The sequence below is a fragment of the Sceloporus undulatus genome, chromosome 2, assembly GCF_019175285.1.
Source record: "Sceloporus undulatus isolate JIND9_A2432 ecotype Alabama chromosome 2, SceUnd_v1.1, whole genome shotgun sequence".
In the NCBI taxonomy this organism is placed as follows: domain Eukaryota; kingdom Metazoa; phylum Chordata; class Lepidosauria; order Squamata; family Phrynosomatidae; genus Sceloporus; species Sceloporus undulatus.
In genome coordinates this window covers 329,859,252-329,880,764 of record NC_056523.1, presented here as the reverse complement: position 1 = coordinate 329,880,764, position 21,513 = coordinate 329,859,252, and the positions used below count along the sequence as shown (strand labels likewise).

The following is a 21,513-nucleotide window of genomic DNA, read 5'->3' as shown; positions in this document are numbered from 1 at the left end:
CTTTGCCCTTGCAATAACTGTGATATTGAAACCCTTGAACATACTTTCCTGTATTGTCTATTCTTTAAAGATATCCAGTCTCAACTGATCATCCCACTTTTAGAAAAATTCCCAGGAAGCTCAGACACTGTACTTGTTTGTAATCTCTTGAACAGTCAGTCGCCTAGTGTTGTATATACAGTGGCTAAATTTTGCCACATCGTATATAAAATACGCCCCCTCATGACGAGATAAAACCTCGAAGGCTAATAGAAAGTGTTACTCACACAGGCCAAAATCTGGAAATTATCAGAGCTAGAAACATATTGTGCTACTCAACCCTCGCTGCTTTAGCTGCATGTATACTCATTCATTTTTTAATTTTTTATTCTTAATTCTGTTTTTAATGTTTTATTATATAAGTAGCAATGTACAAATAATACAATTACATTCTGTTTTTGTATTGCTGCAATTGCACTCTGTACTATATTGCTGGTCAATGACCGAATAAAATTTTAAGTAAGTAAGTAAGTGAGCATTGCCTGAAGTGCTGGTGGTTATCTGGAAGGCTTGAACAGCTTGGTATTGCAATGACCGCCTTCTACCAAACAAGCAATGATTTCAGATACAGGAGAGGAAGTTCCAGCTAAACCTTAGGAAGAACTTCCTGATAGTAAGAGCTCTTAGATAGTGGAAGACACTGCCTCGGCATGTGATGGAGTCTTCTCCTTTGGAAGTTTTTCAACACAGGCTAGATGGCCATATGTCAGGGATACTTTGAGTGTGTATTCCTGCATGGCAGAATGGAATTGAAATTGGATGACCTTTGGGGTCTCTTCAAGCTCAGTGATTCTATGGTTCTATGATGCTAAGCCTGCCCAAGCTGTGGCCATTATCTGAGGCCTTTAGGTGGGAGGTCTTTTTGGTCATGGCTCCTGGCTCTGGGAATTTTCCCTAGGGGGGCATCTGTAGTGATGGAGCAATAGTTTTATATTGGGTTTTAAAGTTTTGGAGTTTTTAAAAAGTCATATGTAAGTGTTCTCTGTATTTTCAGGAGGTCTTCCAAGACAAAGACAACCTTAACCAGCGGTACCACCGCAAGAGGGCTTTCTACTTGACTCACATTGCCCACCATCTGGCCAAGAAAAAGCTCTTTGGGAGTGTGAAGTTTGCCTACATGAACGACAATCATCTTAAGCCGATTGTGCTCTTACAGCCACAAGGTGAGTGTGGCTTCCTGGGTCCTTTGTAAGCTTTCTTTCTCTTAAGGTCCATGGCTTTGCAGTTGAAGACAAGTAGTTTATGCGATAGCATGTCCAAAGAACCATTTAGGTTCATAATGATAACACAGTGAACGAGAGCCCACAGTGTGACGCAGCAGCACAGGAAGCCATTGTAATTATACAGTAGGTTGAATTTAACAAAAGTATTTGGGAAATGCCAGCAGCTAACTTTTAGGCAGTGTCTGTAAACACTAGGCTACAGAAGAAGGTGTGTATGTGTGTATCTCCTACAAATCCCATAACCCATCACCGCTCACTATGCTGGTTAGGACTGATGAGAGTTGTAGGACAAAAAACTAAACATATAAAGGGCCTTACTTGCTTATACCTGCACTATTGTGAGAGTATTTATTTAAAAACTAATAGAGTTGGGCAGGATTTGGATCTCCGAGGCAAGAACTTGGCTGTTGGATGAAGAAGTCATACCCTTTAAATGGATCTAAATTGGCTTAAAATTATACATGAAGTCCTGGGGGATAAAAATAATTTTTTTTGGCTAGCCACTAATTTCCCCCCTATTTTTTTGTGAAATTAAAAAAAAAATTAGAATATTTCATTTAGAATGTCAAATAAGGTTTTAAGACAAGGTGTCCATAGATTTACTCCCCAAAGATAAATTCTAAAAATGATGTAACAGGAAGACTTTCAGGTAAGAAGAAGGTTCAGGATCATATCATTGCAATTCCAGATCTCAGTTCTTTTCATAGGAATGAGTGCTTTATGTCTGCTTAACACTATGGAAGACTAGAGGTGACAAAATACTTTTCTCTCTTTTCCTGATGTTGACGATTTCTAATGTTTTTATTGTGTTTTGTCTACTCCTAGTGAAGTGCAAAACCAAAGCAGTTTCTTATAGTTCAGGACCGTTGGAACTCTAGTTTTTAAAAAAAAAAAATTCAAAAATTACAGAGAGAATTACATTCGTAACTATTGTCTTACGGAAATGTACTTTGAATATAATATTCATGATAGTTTTATACTAAACAGCATTGTATAATTGTATCAGATTATGGATGTAGCACATGTTATGTTCCTAAAGTAAGAAAATAATTTTCAATTTGTAAGAGATGCTAGTACAGTGGGCCCTTGGTATCCACTGGGGTTTGGTTGTTTGAGTGTTGGGCTATGACTCTGGAGACTAGGGTCTGATTTTCTGCTCAGCCATATTCCCACTGAATGACCTTGGGCAAGTCACACACTCTCAGCCCCAGAAAACCCCACAAGAGGGTCCCCCTAGGGTTGCCACTAGAGGGAAATGACTTGAAGGCATACGACAACAAACAGGAAAATAAGTTTTTTTCTCCATGGCTTCAGAATGCCCTCAAATTTTTGCATCTCTGGAATTAAATAATATAATTATGGAAAAGTGTATTACAGAGCTACCAGTGAATGACATAGTTTTTTGTGGGTTTTTCGGGCTACGTGGCCATGTTCTAGCAGAGTTTCTTCCTGACGTTTCGCCAACATGTGTGGCTGGCATCTTCAGAGAATGCTTGCCTGGGTTCTTGATTGCTAATGGCAGGCCTCAGGGTGTGAGGGTCTGCAAAAGAGGATTGATGTCTGCTTGATAGTGCTCATTGTCTGCTGGGAGACTTCTCATTTGCATTTGTTGAGCCTTTATCTTGCTATTTTTCAGGACTGGTAGCCAAACCATGTTTACTTTGAGGGTTTCCTGAAAAATAGCAAGATAAAGACTCAACAAATGCAAATGAGAAATTTCCCAGCAGACAATGAGCACTATCAAGCAGACACTCATCCTCTTTTGCAGACCCTCACACCCTGAGGCCTGCCATGAGCAACAGAACAACCCACATGCAATTCACTCCTGCCTTCCCAGGTCACACAGTATATATATACCCAACTCTTTTCCAGGCACGCATTCTATGAAGATGCCAATCACAGATGCTGGTGAAACGTCAGGAAGAAACTCTTGTAGAACATGACCCCATAGCCCGACCCCCCCCCCCCCAAATTATGGATGCCGGCCATGAAAGCCTTCGATTTCACAGTGAATGACATGTTTCCCACTGCAAAATCTTGTATTGTGCTTTATACAATTGAGAATATTGTGTTTGTTTTGGGGGGGCTTTTTTGAATTTAATGCAATTGTTAGGAGTAGCATGGATGAAATATCAAAGGGGCACTGATGGTCAGCAGGTAGAATTTCTCTCTCTGGCTCGACTCTGCATCTGTGGGTTGTAACTGGCATCTGCCTTGGTTTTTTTTGTTGTACATTCTTTCTGTGTTGCAGTCCCCTGTGTATAACTTCATTTTACAGCCCAATGTTTTCTTCAATCTCCCAAAGCCCATGATTTACATATTTATTTGGTTTGATTTGAGAAGGCTAAATAGCATTGGAAGCCTGTATAATTAAGGAAGGAACCATGCTGTCTGCAAAATCTGATAGATATTATATTGGCTTAAATGAGGCGTATGAACATAATTTTTTTCTAGATCAGTGACTGCAAGTGTTTGTTTTGCTGAAGTATTGATATCTCTTCCTTTCTGCCACAGAAGCTTTGTATTAGGAACATAAAACCATAGCATCATAGAGTTAGAAGGGACCCCAAAGGCCACCTAGCGCCCCCCCCCCCCCCCCGTGCCATGCAGGAATATACAACTGCAACAGTCATGAAAGATGCCCATCCAACCTCTGTTTAAAGACCTCCAAAGAAGGAGAACCCACCACACTTTGAGGCAGTCCATTCCACTGTCAAACCACTCTTATAGTAAAGAGATTTTTGCTAATGTTCAGGTGGAATTCCTTTCTTGTCATTTAAATCCACTGGTTTATGTTCTAGTCTATGGAGCAGCGGAAAAGAAGCTTGCTCCATTTTCTACATGACATCTCAGATATTTAAACATAAATATCTCATGCCACCTGTCAAATCTTCTCCAAGTGAAACGGCTCCTTCCTTCCTCTTTGTCTAGGCATTTATACTCATACATGCCTTGTTCATCCCCTGATGATTTTTTTCCTTGTGAACCAGGCATAACGGATCATTACTAGAGATGTCACCATATGTAATATTTTTCTAGGGGGTCAGTCTGTAGCATGATAACGCCAAAATCCTCTTAGTTAGTCCCAATAGAAGTACACCTGTAGTTGTTGTTGTTTTTTTGTGCCTTCAAGTAATTTCCGACTTACGGTGACCCTGAGGCGAACCTATCACAGAGGTTTCTTGGCAAGTTTCTTCAGAGGAGATTTGCCATTGCAGTCCTCTGAGGATCAGAGAATGTGACTTGCCCAAGGTCACCAAGTCGGAAATCAAACCCTGGTCTCCAGATTCATACTTTAAGACTCAAACCACTGCGTCACACTGGCTCTTACTAGACTAACTTTGTTGTTGTTGCACATCCATTGTACCAGGTCTTGAATGGTGAATCAGTACAGAGGTAAACCCCATTGATTCAGTGGCTCTGCTTTGATTGGAAGTACAGTGGGCCCTTGGTATTGGACAGGGTTTGGTTCCAAGACTCGTTGTGGATACCAAAATCTGTGGATGCTCAAGTTCCACTAAATACAATGGCATTGTAAAATGATGCTGCACATATAAAATAGCAAAGTCAAGGTTTGCTTTTTTGGAATTTATCTCTTTTTGGAATATTTTCAGGCCATGGATGCTTGAATCTGTGGATAAAAATCCGTGGATACGGAGGTCTGACTGTAACAAGAGGATTTGTGCCTGAGGATGGCACTTGGCAGAGGCCTTCTGCAATGGTTGTTTCTGCTTTTTTTAAAAAAAAAAGTTTGTGCTTCTCTTGTTCTGCTTTACAAAGTTCTGAAGTGAAATTCAGCTAAAGCAGAGAAAGATTGGGATCTGTGTATGGTGCTGGAAAGGTGGGAAGGGAGAAACTTTTGACATTGTTTAGACCAAAATCTCTGGCTTTCAGCAGTTGCTTTTTTTTCTGGGATCCTGTTGTTACCTTATAAGTTCTCCTGAGGAAATGGTTGGACAATAGTGACTGACTCAGGGTGCATCTACACTGTAGAAGTAATGCAGTTTGACCTCACTTTAGCTGTAATGGCTCCATCTTACAGAATCCTGGGATTTGTAGTTTGGTGAGGCACCAGCATTCTTTGGCAGGGTTGGCTAAAAAGACATTATAAAACTACAATTCTCATGATTCCATAGGATGGTGTGTGACACTAAAAGTGGTGTCAAACTGCCTCATTTCTACAATGTAGATGCACCTTCAGAATGTCCACATTCAAAGTTACTTGCTTTTTCCGCACTGTAGGACTTCTGTCTTAATTTCTTCCATTGGACTCTTAGGGAAAGATGCAAAGATGGTGACTGTCCGCCTCTTCGCCTGCCCTGCCCAAGATGTCTTCAAGCCCACCCGCTTGCATCCCACAAAGAATAATGTCCGCACTGCCTGGTTCACGGAGAAGGACTTACCTGTGGCAGGTAAGATAGGGAGGAGGTTAAAGGAAAGGCCTGAAGTCTTTGGAGGCAAGCTTGGTGGGTGCATCATTTCAGGCACATAAGTATTGGAGTCAGAGAAATGGGTGTTGTTGTTGTTGTTATTTATATCCCAACTTTGCCCCCCAAAATTGGGATTCAGACTGGCTTACAATTTAAAAAAACAGTACAATTAAAAACATACAAAAGTGAGCATTAAAATAGAATTGTATCCCATCTTTTTCCCAAAACCAACACTCAGGCAACTGACAAATTAAAATAAAATATAACTAAAGACGTACAAAAGGTAAACATTAAAATGGAATTATAGTATTACTTAATTATAACAGCTAGCCTGATGTAGTGGTTTGAGTGTTGGACTAGGCCTTCAGGAGGCCAGGGTTCAAATCCTCACTTGGCCATTGAAACCGACTAGGTGACCTTCAGCAAGTCATACTCTAGGCCCAAACAGACAGGCCAAAACAAAGCTGCTTTGGATCACTTTGGAGGTATGCTGTTTAAATGATGCATGCATCCCAAGAGGCCGAAAGTCACACTTCAGTCCTCAGTACTTCCAGTCCGAAGCAGCTTTATTTTAGCCTGTCTGGGCCCTACCTCAGCTTCAGGGGAAAGCAATATAAACCTGCTAGGAACAAATCCTGCTGAGTTAAAACCATAGGTTGGAAAAGATTTGAAGGCCCACAACAATAACAAAATCACCCATAGACCACTTTCCCCATATGTACAGTGCAGTTAGAAGTCTGGGGTCTTTTGAGGTTCTCTGGGGGAGCCAAGGGCTGCACAAACCACCACCTGCCTTGCAGGCCACCTGTGGCTAATGGGCCTGATTCCCACCCCTGCTTTCACCTGATGCAGATTCTTGCCTGTAGATGCTCCTGCCACTGTAAATGTGTTAGGTCTTTAAGGCCTGTTACAGACTGCCAAAATAAAGCTGCTTCGGGTCTCTTTGGAGGTATGCTATTTAAATGATGCATGGACCCTAAGAGTCTGGAGGTCGCGCCAAAGCCACACTCCATTCCTAAGCACTGGAGTGCAGCTTTGGTGCAGTTTCCAGATTCTTAGGATGCATGCATCATTTAAATAACATACCTCCAAAGAGACCCAAAGCAGCTTTATTTTGGCAGTCTGTAACAGGCCTAAGATATCCCAGCACTCTTTTTAAATATACCCGATAAGGATACTTCCATGGTGGTCTTGTCTGAGTTCCTGAGGACTTGCCTTTGGTCCAAAACACACTGCAGAAATAATCCAGTTTTATACCACTTTAACTGCCCTGGCTCAGTTCTAGGGAATCCTGGAGATTGTAGTTTATTGTGGCACTAGAGCTGTCTGAGCAAGAAGGCTAAATGTCTCTCAAAACTACAGCTTTTCTCCTTTGTTGTCATGCTACTTCTGAATGTGAATAAATACTTCCCTGCAATAATCACTTCACTGCATATCCCATCACAGTAGCTCAGCATACCAACTCCCCTTACCCCAGTGGTTCCCAAACATTTCCATGCTCCGTACCACTAGGAAATATTTGATTAATGATCACACCCCCTTAAGAAGTACAGTCATCCATATTTGCGGCTTTGATATTTGCGGATTTGATTATTCACGGATTTCATTAATATGTTCTCTCTAGGACTGTCTAGGTCCTCCAGTGCAACTCTGTGGTCAACTTTAACTAAAAGTTGCACTGAAAGACCATTTGTAGCTACTCCAGTGCCATTCTATGGTCAGTGTATGTTGGACATTGACCACAGAGTTGCACTGAAGGACCTAGAGATTCCTAGAGAGGTGTCCTCTCAGGTAAAAACAGTGTTTTTGTTATTTACGGTTTTCCCATATTCACGGGGGTCTTGTTCCCCTAACCCTAGCGAATATGGAGGGACAACTGTAATATCACATTTGAAGATGAAGAAGTCTAATTTCTAATTTTTGAACCACATACAATACCATGGGTGAACAAACTGGATTAAAGAAAAGCTTTTAACTCAGCATATAAAATGCAAATCTGAATTGAACAATTAGATTCTAACTTATTCAGAAAAAAAACCCTGAGTGATGACTCATGATTTGTCACTTGAGGATGCAAGCCACTCTTGGTTGCACCCCCTAAAATTCCATCTCGCACCCCAGTTTGGGAACCCTTGCATTACTTTGTCTATGCACGAAAATTACGGCAGGCAAGATGTATGATTTAGCTGATATTCCCCTACTAGCGGAACAGGATGTTAGCCTGCAAACTTCCATTTTAAATGTCATTGCTGGGCTTATGCTGTTGGCTTATTATTGTTTTTGTTCTCCAGCTGGGACAGTCCCCAGCCAACCTGGAAGCCAGGTCTGATGGTATTTCCAGTGACTTTCATTCCCTTCTTTGCTCTCTTTTCCCCCAGGAGCCACCGAGCCGCCAACGCCTCACTACAACAACTCTATTTTGTGGGACCAGGTGATGGAGTCCAACTTGGTGTTCCTCTCAGAGGCAGCCAGTGGCTTTCAAGGCATGCGGGATGGTGTGTGTCTCCTCAAGGTTTGGCTGCGCCAGCGGGAGCTTGATAAGGTAATGGGGTCCGGGGGAAGGCCGTGCTGGCTGTGGGATTCTGGGAGCTGTAATCTGAAAAACTTTACAAGTCTTCCTGACAGGATAGGAATGTGTCGATCTATATACAGTCACCCCTCTGTTTTCGCGGGGGATCCGTTCCGCCCCCCCCCCCCCCCTGCGAAAATGGAAATCCACCAATATTCAAGCCCCATTGGCTTGAATGGTGGCGCGCCCTTGCGGGCACCCTCAACCACACACCACAGGTGCGCACCTCATTTTATGTTACTCCGTTTACCCCTCGCATGTAATTGAGGGATGTGGATTCAAAGTCTGCACAAACGAAGGGTTGATTGTACATATAAAAATATTTTTGTTGTTGTGTGCCTTCAAGTCGTTTCTGACTCATGGCAACCCTAAGGCAAACCCATCACAGGGGTTTCTGGGATTGAGAGAGTGTGACTTGCCTAAAGTCACCCAGTAGGTTTCTTTGGCCAAGTGGGGAATCGAACCCTTGTCTCTTCAGTTTTAGTCCAACACTCAACCACTACACCACGCTTCTGGATCTTTGTTGTTGTATGTCTTCAAGTCATTTACGATAGTTAAGAAAGCTAATAGGAAGAGAATCAACTCATTTCAAGTGTGGTGTTGGAGAAGAGTTCTGTAGATACCATGGAAATAAATGTTTTTATTTGGTACTGGAAAGACAGTAGAGTTGCTGCCTGTGTGTTAATTTTGGCTGCCATTTCATCTTATTTTTGGCCAATTTGTTTTGTTTTAAGAGGGGTTTTGGGAGGAGCCTGAGACCCCATGGGGGAAGTAAACTGTGTTTATGGTTGATTTAAGTTGGGTTTTGCCTCCCAATAGGTGCAAGCACATTTCTGAGGGCTTTGAGGGGCTTCAGAGGCCATGCTTTGGGTTCTCAGGGTGAACTGCAGCCTGTGTATCAGACTTATTATATAAAGGCTGTGATCTGAGAGAGTTTAGCAGTGGATGCGGGAAATCCATAGCAAAATAGATGCTTCCACCAATTCCTGTGTACATTATGTCTTTCCCCCCACTCCATTTCTAGGGTCTGGGATGCTTCAGCGGCTTCTTGGCCTCCATGCTGGTGGGATACCTCTTAGCTGTCAACAAGATCAACAAAGTGATGAGTGGTTACCAGGTGTTGAGAAATGCCCTTCAGTTCTTGGGTAAGTTCTGCGTCTTCTGATGTTGAGGCAGAATGATCTGAGATAACACATTCTGTGTGAAGATTTCTGCCTTTGATTTACACCAGAGGGAGGGCTATGGTTTCATGGTCTGGGAACCACTTTGCTGCCTTTGGAAGTTTTGAAGGTTTGACTGGATGGGGGGGATGCTGAAAAGAAAAATATGAAAATTGCTGGAAGTTTGCTTTGGATTTTGAAAAACTGGTATTTATTTTGAGATTAAGTACTGTATGACCAGTAGGTATAGTTTCACTTGTCCATGTCTGAAAAAAAATAAGTTCTCTTTAGGCATTTTCTAAGTTCTCCAGTATGACTCTGTGGTACGCTTCTGGCAGAAATTGACCATAGAGTCAATATTGGAAGACCTAGAAATGCCTAGAGAGGTGTTCACTCTAGGAATTTCTAGTTCCTCCAGAGCAGCTATATGGTCAGTTTCCCTAGGGAGTCATTCATTTCAATATCCGCAATTTCACGTTTCTGTGGTAAGTCCAGGAATGTATTCCCCTTGGATACGGGGGTCCTACTGTACAGCAGAGGTTCTGCTACCTATTTAAGAAGTGACCTACCATAGGGTTTTCCTGGAGAGGAGTCCCAAAACAACAGCCAAGGGAATCTGAAGAGGGCAAGGACTCCAGAATAGCAGTACAGTACGGTCTTCATGTTGCCCCAGGGATTTTTTTTCCATTACCTCTGGCCTATAGGCAGATGATCCCTCTTGGGTGAAAATCTTTCCTGGATTGTGCTCTTTGCTTGCTGGTGTTCATGTGATGATCATGACTTTCTTGGCCTGGATGATTTTGGTGAAGGGCCTTCTCCTCAGCTGCTGTAACTGCAGCTCACGACATTGACAATAAAGGGACCTCTTTTACCATTAAAGGATTTTGCTTTTGCAAGCGCTAAGCCAAAGGTGAGCAAACTCCAGCCTGTGGGCCACATACAACCATTGGGGATTTTTGTAGCCCCAACATCCTTGAAGCGCCCCACCCCCCAGATTGCCCTTCCATTTGGTGGAATGAAAAATTGCTCCATATCAGTAGGGCAACACTTATGGAGGCTTCCAGGAATGCCGTAAACCCAACCTTCGATCTTACAAAGAGTCCTACAGCTATCAAGTCTGAACTCGCCTTAGAATTCAAGATGATTAAAGTGAGACAGTCATACTTTGGCCATTTCATGAGAAGACATGACTCACTTCACAAAAATGCTTGGTGAAGTAGAAGGGAATAGGAAGACCATATTCTAGATAAATAGACTTTGAGCCATGTCTGCCCTGAGTCTGTAAGACCTGAGCAGTGCAGTTGATGGCAGGGTGACTTGGAGGTCTTTCTTTCATGAGGTCACCATAAGTCGAAGTCGACTGAACAGCAGTTAACAATAACAACAAATGTGTTTTTCTTCCTTCTTAGCTACCACAGACCTTAGTACCTCTGGAGTCAGCCTTTCCAAGGATGCAGATGTCACACTGGTAAGAGAACAAAAACCTTTTGGTACTTGTAATGTTTGGTTAATACAGATGTATTATTTATTATGATAGTTATAGCCTGCCTTTATCAAAAGGTTTCAGGGTGTCTTACAGATAACATTAAAACAAGATAAATAGTTTAAAATGATAAAAAGAAGCTAAAAACATATTAAACATCAGAATGGGTTAAAAACAGATTTAAAATATTTGAAAGATTTAAAAACTATGTGTAACAGTATTTGAAATGAAGTGAGGAGGCCCAAATACCAGTTAAGGAGACTCTTTTGTCAGCTTTATCCAAAGTTCCTTGTCTGATTTTTGTGCAGTTTTGCATTCTAAATTCCACCCCATGGGGGGGCGTGCATTTGGCCTTCGGGGCCCTGTTTTGTGGCCTAGAAGACCATACAAGCCACCAGATCCATTTTCACGGTTTTTACATGGGAGTTGTTTTCCATTTTCGCAGCAAAAATAGCCCGAAATCATCCGTGAGGAGTGGCTTAAGGAGCTGGGTATGTTTAGCCTGTGGAAGAGAAGGTTAAGGGGTGACATGATAGCTATGCTTAATTATTTGAAGATATCATATTGAAAATGGATCAAGGTTGTTTTCTGCTGCTCCAGAAACTGGGACACAGAGCAGTGGATTCAAACTACAGGAAAAGAAATTCCATCTAAACATTAGGAAGAATTTCCCCGAGAGTAAGAGCAGTTCAACAGTGAAAGACATTGCCTTGGAGGGTAATGTAGTTTCCTTTTTTGGAGGTTTTTAAACAGAGACTGGATGGCCATCTGTTACAGAGAGTGCTTGCATTATGTATTTCTGCACAGCAGTGGGTTGGACTGGATTATCCTTGTTGTCTCTTCTGATTCTGAAGCTCTCCACATGCTTTTAAATCACAGCCTCTTTCTCTTCTTCTAGCCTACACTGACTGACTTCCACGAAGCATTCCAAGTGGTCTTTGTGGACCCTTCTGGACAGGTGAACCTCTGCGCAGATATGACAGCCAACACATATAAGCAGGTAAAGGTAGTGATGGAAGCTGGTGAAAGAAAAAGTCATTCCTTAATGCATTTGAAAGAAGTCTTTCAAATGCTGTCTAAAATGTTTTAAATGTTTTTGTTTACTTATGCATGGCTTGCTTGACATGGTTGCTTCATTTCACATGTGCATATATATTTTTAAATTCTGAAACATGTTGACCTGCTCTTCTTTTTATTTGGTGCAGGAAAATATCCCTATTGTTTCCATATTATTTCTGGTCCAAATCACACTGCAGAAATCATCCAGTTTGAGATCGCTTCAACTGCCCTAGCTAAGTGGAGGGTATATGAAAGAAAGATTTGAAGATAAATACAGAAGACCAAATGTTTTGGATCTTCCAAATAATTAAAATTAAAAATATAAAAGTTAAAGAACAATGACAAAAGTTAATTAGTAAGTGGTATAAAACCCCACACAAAAACAGCAAGGTAGAAGATTATGTAGTAAAAATTATTTTAGAGCAGCACATGCTGTAATAGAGTTGGGACTGAAAAACAAACAATGTTGGGGAGAAAAACTTGTTGCATTATATTGTAGAATATTTCTTTTTGGATTATTTAAGGAAGAGAAAAGGAAAATATAGTGGTCAAATAAAGGAAATGATCTGGTGGGACAGTGAGGGTTTAGGATCGAGAAAGTCAAAGCTGAAAAGGGGTACAATGAAGCTGGGGAAACTATTAAGATATTCCACATTATAAATACTGAATACTAAATTACTTTTGTTATAGCCATTGGAGGGGGAGGAGAGAGGGCAGAGGGGGGTTGAAAAGTACAGTATATGGTTTAATAATGATAATATTTAGTAAGAATTTATTATATATATTGTTTGGCTTTACAGAGCATAAAAACCAATAAAAATATTAAAGAATTCTACAGTGTAGTTGTACCTTATGAGAGGGGAAGCAGCGATATCTCAGCATAGTCTACCACACATTTTTCCTGCTCCACAAAGCTCTTCCCCAGAGTCATCTCCTGGTGAATTATCCCTATCCTTCTCAAGCAGCAGATTCTTCTTAAGCAATGCTTCCTAGACCAAAAGGCGCATGGAAATCCCCTTCTGTTTTGTGGTTGAGAGAGGGAGAGCTGTGTCATGGTATGCTGGTGGAATTAATCCCTAAATGTGACTGTTGTTTGTTCTTCCTTAGATTCGGTTTGAAGCTAAGCGTTCCATGGAGATTCTGGATGACAAAACTGTGGAAGGGTTCCAGTTGGTGTTCATGACCCCCAAGCCTCTAATACGAACTTTTGACCATGTGTTCCAGTATGTACTTTTCAGATGTATGGAAAATGTAAAAGTAGTTAATGATGTGTGTATGTGCCAAAAACCAAACCTTGATTTTGCCATTTTATATATGGGGCACCATTTTACTATGCCATTGCATATATATAATGGGGATTAAGCATCCATGGATTTTGGCATCCATGGATTTTGGTATCCACAAGGGGTTGTGGAATGAAACTGTAGTGGATACCAAGGGCCCACTTTAGGCAAACAGCTTTCAAGACCAGACAGGATCTGGTGCCTTTAAGCTGCTTAGGCAGACTAATTGTTGTTTGTGTGTGCCTCAAGTTATTTTTGACTTATGGCAACCCAAAGGTGACCCTGTCATGGGAAGACTTGTTGACTCCCTCAGCATCATCTCCCCAAGTCTCCTCCAAAGCAAATGTTTGAGTTTGTTGGCACAGATTTACAGTGGGCCCTTGTTATCCATTAATTTGATATCAGCAAATTTCAGCATCCGCAGACTGAAATTAAGAAACATTTAATTATTGTTTTTTTTTTTACCAGTGATTGATGGCAGCCAGGCTGAGAAACAGTCTCACGGCAAGAAGGGAGACTGGAACAGGCAGAACCGGGCACCAGGGACACATTTTTCCTGCTTCTGCTGTGATTTGGCTCCAAAGGGTTGTCTGGTATGTTTCCAGGAAGCAGGAAGAAAGCAGGCATGGTGCTTGGAGCTTGCCTCCCCCTCTCCCTTGGCATATTGAAAAACCCTCACCACCACCATGTCTGATGGAAAGCAATCCCAGAAAGGAGTTTAAAAGAGCAATAATAATAATAATAATAATAATAATAATAATAATAATATGATGTTATTTATGTTTCCCCGCCTCTCCTGGTTGGATTGAAGCAGGGTTACAGACTAAGTAAAAACACAGTATATGCACTAAAATTCTCTAACATTAAAATATCCAACATGTAATTATCAATTAACAACTAACTATTAACAGTACAATCGGTAAATAGCACAGCGTCTCATTCAAAGGGGTAGTCGATATATTATATCATATCAGGATATGCTTGGCGAAAAAGCTCGGTTTTAAGTGCTTTCCTAAATTCTTCCAATGAGGTCGCCGAGTGGATATCCTCAGGAAAGCTGTTCCACAATCTCGGAGCCCTTATAGAGAGGGGTCTCTGGGAGGTGTAAACATATTTGGAATTCATAATTTCTAATAACTTCTTGCCCGATGTTCTAAGACTGCGGGGCGGATTATGTAGGGAGAAGCGGTCCCGTAAGTAACTTGGACCCAAGCCATGTAGGCCAAGAAGGACTAAGTGCCTGACTCTGAGAGACTAGCTTTGCCTGTGCTCTCTTCCAACCTCTAATCCTCCTCACTAAAAGAGAGGAAGAAGGGCTAAGTGGGGAGAGGAGGAAATCACTTGTTCTCTTTTAAACTCCTTTCTAGGATTGTTTTCAATGAGACATGGAGTGGGGAGAATTAGAGGTTGAAAGGGAGCACAGGTAAAGCAAGTCTCTCAGAGTCAGGCACTTAGTCTTTTTTGCTCTCTTTTAAACTCCTTTGTGGGATTGCTTTCAATCAGACGTGGTGGTGGTGGTGGGTTTCAATAAGCCAAGAGGGAGGGAGAGGCAAGCCCCAAGCGCCATACCTGCATTCTTCCTTTTTCCTGGGAGCATACCTGCTGCCCCTTGTGAGCCAAATCACAGCAGGAGCAGGAAGCATGTGTCCCAGGTGCCTGGGTCTGCCCGCTCCAGCCTCCCTTCCTGCCCTGAGATGACTTTTCAGCCTGGCTGCCGTCAATCGCAGGATACTTTGAATTTTAAATACTGACTGAGCATCCGTGGTATTCTTTTATCCGCGGGGGTTCCTGGAACCAAACCCCCACAGATACCAAAGGCCCATTGTATTTATTTTGTTTGAAATCACCAAGTACACGCATTCTGAGCACACAGAGGATGTCCATTGCATGCATACCCAGCAATGACTATGTCTCCCCTTTCTGCTTCAGTCTCAGACATGTCTCGAAGCTACAGGCTGCCTGCAAGAAGATGAATCTCCTCAATGAACTAATGGACCGTGGTGGAAACTATGTGGCAGCAACTCTACCTTTCCTCCTCAGCTTGCTGGAACGTGGGCTGGCCAAGCGAATTGTGCTGCTAACCCACACTTTGCCCCAGACTCAGTCGGTAATTTTGATTTATGCTCAAAGTTATTCCACCTGACTGCTAAGACAATACAGCTTTCAAGACAGTAATAGCCCTTCTTGACACCAAAGGGCTCCCCTTGAAAATTCCACTCCATTTCTGGCATTTTCTGTTTCCTGTCCCATAGTGGCTTTACTCATAGCTTTGCTTTCTCAGAAGTTGCACAAACCCAATGTAGCACTGTGTAGGATCTGCAATACTGATTCTTAGTGAGGCATAGGGAGTTGACACTACTGTTACTCATCTGGAGAGTGTGTGATTGTGATAACTATTGCATGGGTCATGTATAGTGGCACAAGCCAGTATTGCAACGTAGTAATATTTGCATAATTTTACACTACACAACTATTTAGTAGGATCTTTGTCTGTGTGTCTTCAGGCCTCAGAACTGTTTTCAGATGAAGAAGGGAAGAAAGATGTTTGTAATAGATACCTTTCTGCTTGTAAGGCAGCTTACCTTGAAAGTAAAATACAGTATCATATTTGAGTAAAGACAATCATTGAAACCAGCTGTCCACAAGAAATTCACAGGCTGGCAACACATTATTATAAAAATACTTAAACAATGCAGTTTTAACTAATGACCCAGTTATAGAATAAGGCATGTACAGGTTGAAATGCTTGGGACCAGAAGTGTTTTGGATTTTGGAAAATTTGCATATACATGATGAGATACTTTGGAGAAGGGATCCAAGGCAAAACATAAAATTCATTTATGTTTTGTATACACCTTATACATATAGCCTGAAGGTAATTTTATCCACAATCTGTTTAATAACTTTGTGCATAAAACCAAGTTTGTGTATGTTTTATCATCCCATAAAACATCTCATCTATCTATGGGAACAATTTTGGATTCTGGAATATTTTGGAATTCTGGATAAGCAAGAGTCAACCTGTGTCTCTTTTGCCAAAATGATTCCTCCTGTCAACAGGATTCTCCTTGACAGTAGAGCGGTCAGATGGCAGAACTGGTCTGCTGGCCATGATATGCCCATAGAAGACCAAAAAAAAAAAAAAGGGAAGAAGGAGATATGGAGCAAGGGAGCAGCTGAATTGCTCCAGATCCAGACCTTATTCCAACCTAAGGGCCCAACCCCAATGCTAACACATTGTTATGCCAAGATGAAAATAGTACTTAATTTCCACCAGTCCTAGCCTCGGAGGATTTTAGATTCAGTAGAGCTATAACATTTTGGCAGTTAACTTTGTGCTCTAAAGGGTTTCTGGTTTTCTGATCACCAGCCAGTTCTGTAAATTTTAGAGAAGGCAACCCCAAACAAGAGGGTTTTCATGTGAGCCCATTTGAAAACCTGTTCTAATGGCAAAGGACTATGGACACCACATGTTTTGGGTGAGGGGATTTCATGACAGACGCCACTACCAAAAAGTCTTTGTTTCTCATGCCTGTCAGTCTGTTTAGCCTTGGGGTGAGCTTGTCTGGAAACAGGTGATCCTAAAGGATTCTGTTAGTTTATCCTGTAGTGGTGAAAATCATGGGAGGATGATGTGTTTTCACTGAGTGGCTCAAATGACTTTGTTCCTCCTGTCTTTTTTTCAGTGGTCAATCAACATGGATCCCCCGCAGCACAAAGATGTTGGATCCCTGGCGTTTGGGCTTTTGCTGAGCCTTGATTTTGCTACTGGCATCTTGGAGAGGGGGCCTGAAGCAGATAGATCTGAGGTGAGGCTTGTGTAGTGTCCTGGTGCCCTCAGTGTTTAACCTGAACAGTCACATGGCCAGTGGACATTTTGACTGCGATTCTGGGAATTACAGACCAAGAAAGTTAGCATTTCTCAAGCTCTTCTTTTTTAAAAACTTCCATCTGTTTTATTTTCTACACAGAACCTGTTTGGCATAGTTTCAAATGGTTCTTTTTGCGGGGTCCATTCCACAGTTTCCACTTTCTTTGCTCTGCCTTTCCTCTTTGCATCCAGCCAGCATCTGAACCCTAACTAGTCCTGACTCAGGGAAAGGAAAGAAGGAAGGAAAAGATTTTTTTTTAAGTTAAAGAAGAAGAGAATGAAAGAATGACCTAACTGGAGTGAGGCAGGAACCAGACTGGATACTCAGGGGGCGTTCCCTCCTTGATGTCACCTGCAAGTCTCTAGCCCTGCCTATTAGAGCGTGAGGAGGGAACTAACCCGATTGAAGATCCCTCCCCTCCATCGCTGGAAAACATGTAGATTTTGACAGCTAATTCCAGGCCATGTTTTGCTTCTTCAACAGTAATGTGAGACCTTAGACTTTGTCTGTTTTGTTTTTAGAACTCAACAGCACTTTTGTTTTCATTATTCATTGCTTGCCAATGTAATTGGTCCTATCTATAAAAACATTAGGGTTAGAATACTTGGTATTTGTTTTTTATTGTTTATCTTTTTTTAAAATGTAGCTGAAAAGCTAAAGTAACCTTACTCTCTCTGAAAATGCCAGCCACAGATGCTGGCGGAACATCAGGAATAAACTCTTCTAGAACATGGCCACATAGCCTGAAAAACCCTCAAAAAACTAAACTTACTCTAATTAACTTACATCTGTGTTCGAATATATGTCCAGAGACTGCATCTACCTCACTGGCACATCTTTCCTCCACTTTCCTTTATGTATCTATGTATACAATGAATTAGTATATTTTTTATTATAAAGCAAGCAAGCACAGGAATTAACTATTTCTTCACTTGTCTCTATTTGATTCCTCTTCCTGCAGGCAGTGGAGTTCCGACAATTTTGGGGGCAGCGCTCAGAACTGAGGCGTTTCCAAGATGGTGCCATCTGTGAGGCTGTTTTGTGGAATGCAGCAAACATGAGTCAGAAACGTCTCATTCCAGAGCAGATAATTCGTCACCTCTTGCAGTTGTGAGTAGCGGAATGGTAGCACTGTTTGTGTACGTGGAGAGGGGTAGTAGGGTATGGTAGAGCCGGCAATGATGGAGCATTGGCTGAAGAAGGAATATGGGTCTAGTCCCTGGCACAGTGAGGAATAAAATTGCTGGTCCCACACACCAGGTAACTTGGATGCACCAATGTAGAAGGGCCATAGAATGTTAGAGTTGGAATGGCCATCTGATCCAACTTCCTGCCATAATGAATACCCAGCTAAAGCAATCCCATGAGATGTCCATCCAGTCTCTGTTTAAAGAACTCCAAAGATGGAGAGTCCACCACCCTGCGAGGTAATCTATTCCACTGTTGAGTATTTCATACAAAAAGATGGGGTGAGCTTGTTTTCTGCTGCTCCCGAGACTAGAACATGAACCAGTGGATTCACATTGCAAGAAAAGTGATTCCATCTAAACATTACAGAGAGCTTCCTGTCTGCAAGAGTTATTCCAAAATGGATTAGATTGCCTCAAAGGGTATTGATCACTGTGCCCTAGGGCCACTATAGGTCGGAAGCAATGACATCAACAAGGTGTGCTTATCATTGGCTGCTCACCATGAGGAAACCTCAATTTCTTTAGATGGAGTGCCTTCTGAGAACCATATCCTAATGTCAAACAGGTGAAAGTTATTGCATCAGGCTGGCTATGCTGACAAAGTGAATGTAGGGCTTAAATTGACTGAGCTGGTTAAACATAAGTTCAAGTGACAACAAGATCAGGCACTCTCCAGTTCCTCTTTGCATACAATTATAATAATATAATAATAATAAATGAAATTTTTATTTATATGCCGCCCTTCCTCCGATCAGGGCGGCTCACAACATAATTAAAATACAAACAATTCTTGACTGCTGATGCCTTGCTGGGTATGGAAGTTGCCTGGATGTGGAGAAGCTGTGTATCTTTTGCCTTTACAAAATGCAGGCCAATGCCAAGTATAGTCTGCTTATGAAATATATGAAGGTTTCCTAGGGGACTTTAACTACTCATGGTTTCAAGCTTTTTCTGGCAACTTAAAAGAAGCAGAGACTTCTTTCTAGGAAGGAAAAAAAATGAGAGAGAAAGGAAGTTGATCATAAAGAAGAAATCTATTCCTACTTTGACAATCTTGATATGGCTTTCTATCCCTGCAGACATATGGACATCCCAGAATCTTCTATCTGTTACACAGGTGCCTTGCTGGAGTCTGTGATCAAAACTGGACGTGAGGTAATATCTTTCTTTCTTTCTTTCTTTCTTTCTTTCTTTCCCCCTTTCCTTCTCTTTTAAATTTCTGCATCCTGACAATGATTTAAATGTTGTCTTTTAATGACAGTTAAATAGTCTGTGTGAGTCTGGAGTTAGGACCTCGTATGCTAAATTAATTTATTGACCACAACTCATTGACAGTCACTCCAAAATCTGTTTTAGTGATGACTGCAAACTATAGGATTTTTTGAGTGATGATTAACGCTTCCTGATTTTTTTCAAACGCATTTCAGAGTATTTGTAGTACAGTTGGCTCTCTGTATCTACAGATTCTGCATCCACGGATTCCATCACCCATGGCTTTAAAATATTCTCCCTCTCCAATCCAAAAAGCAATTTTGTCATTCTATATAAGGGACATGGTTGTGATGGGACCTTCTGTATATGCCTTGGGGTTACCTTTTACCTCTTCTTTACAAAAGGCCCTTTGTTACTGCCCTGCTTTCACCCTTTTAAGTCTCTTTGCTTGGGAATCTCACTCTACAAAATAGGATTAATAAGGCATCTGCAATAGTGGTAGTTTCCATGTTATTTAATGCAACCGCTTCTGGATATGTAATCTACTAATTGCAGGGTAAATTACTAATGTGAGAAGATACTTGTTACTTAATTGTAATCTTAATTAATTAATCTTAATTAATTGGAAAGATTAATCATCAAATGCCTTTTAATTAAAAAGTTATTTCCTGCTGGCAGAAGGAGAACAAAAAGGAGTGCAGCCATGACTCTTGTGGAAGAGAGTTCCACAGCCTGGGAGCACTCAGCATAGCCTGATTGCATTTTATGGTTTTATGTGTTTTCTTTTTTAACTGAGTTTTGTATTTTAACATATTGTACCCCGCCTTGACCCTTGTGGAGAGGCAGGAAATTTCTCCTCCTTCTTCTTACTTACAAGCAAAATGGGCCAAGCCCTCCCCCTGCAAAAGTTTGCTGATCAGACTCAGAAGTGTGCAGAACTGTTCAGGAAGTCAGCCTAAATTTAAATACCACATTTGATCAAAATTGATTCATAAATGTATGTTCTAGGGCATAAAATAAAGAAATATGAAAAGTGAGATTCGGAGGTACCTGGTGTAGTTGATGGATTGGGTCTAAAACTGTATTAATTTTTTTGTTACTCCCAACAAGTTAGAACACTTAAATTTAGTGGCTCAGTGATCAAATATGGATTAATACTGATAATGTTAATAGACAGAAAGCCAAACATTTAAATTATAGTATATGTGCACATATGTCCCTTCAGTTCACCTGTTGACTTATGGCAACTCTGAATTTCATGGGGTTTTCTTAGGCAAGGAATCCTCAGAGGTGGTTTTGCCAGTTCTTTCCTCTGAAATGCAGCCTACAGCACATGGTATTCCTTAGTAGTCTCCCATCCAAGTACTAACCATGGCTGACTGTGCTTAGCTTCCAAGACCAGATGGGAGCTGATGTCTTTAGGGATTTTAGGTATATGTGTGTGTGCCTTCAAAGTGCCTGTTGCCTTACGGCAACCCTTTAAATTTCATAGGGTTTTCTTAGGCAAGGAATATTCAGAGGTGATTTTGCCAGTTCCTTCGTCTGAAATGTAGCCTGCAGCACCGGGTATTCTTTACTAGCTTCCCATCCAACTACTAACCAGGGCTGACCATACTTAGTTTCCAATATCACAGGCCTGGGCCTTTAGGGTATTTAGGCTAAATCAGTAGTTCCCAAACTTTGGTCCTCCAGATGTTTTGAACTTCAATTCCCAGAAGCTTGAGCCAGCTTGGCCAACAGTCAAGGAATTTGGAAGTTGAAGTCCAAAACATCTGGAGGACCAAAGTTTGGGAACCATTGGGCTAAATTATAGTGTATGTGTGCCTATGTGCCTTCAAGTCACCTGTTGACTTAGGAGATCCTATGAATTTCATAGGGTTTTCTTAGGCAAGAGGTGGTTTTGCCAGTTCTTTCCTCTGAAATGTAGTAAACAGCACCTGATATTCATTTCCAGTCTCCATCCAAGTACTAACCAGGGTGGTTAGCTTCCAAG

General features: G+C 41.5%; 1 protein-coding gene across 1 annotated transcript in view; it reads left to right on the top strand.

Annotated features, from left to right (window-relative positions):
* Positions 1–21,513, top strand: part of NOL6 (nucleolar protein 6) — an 84,322-nt gene that overhangs the window by 9,405 nt on the left and 53,404 nt on the right. The window contains 11 exon segments of the mRNA XM_042454488.1: positions 1,034–1,202; positions 5,540–5,674; positions 8,071–8,234; positions 9,286–9,406; positions 10,831–10,889; positions 11,803–11,904; positions 13,071–13,186; positions 15,176–15,353; positions 16,933–17,055; positions 18,080–18,228; positions 19,388–19,463. Coding sequence (XP_042310422.1) covers positions 1,034–1,202; positions 5,540–5,674; positions 8,071–8,234; positions 9,286–9,406; positions 10,831–10,889; positions 11,803–11,904; positions 13,071–13,186; positions 15,176–15,353; positions 16,933–17,055; positions 18,080–18,228; positions 19,388–19,463 — 1,392 coding nt within the window.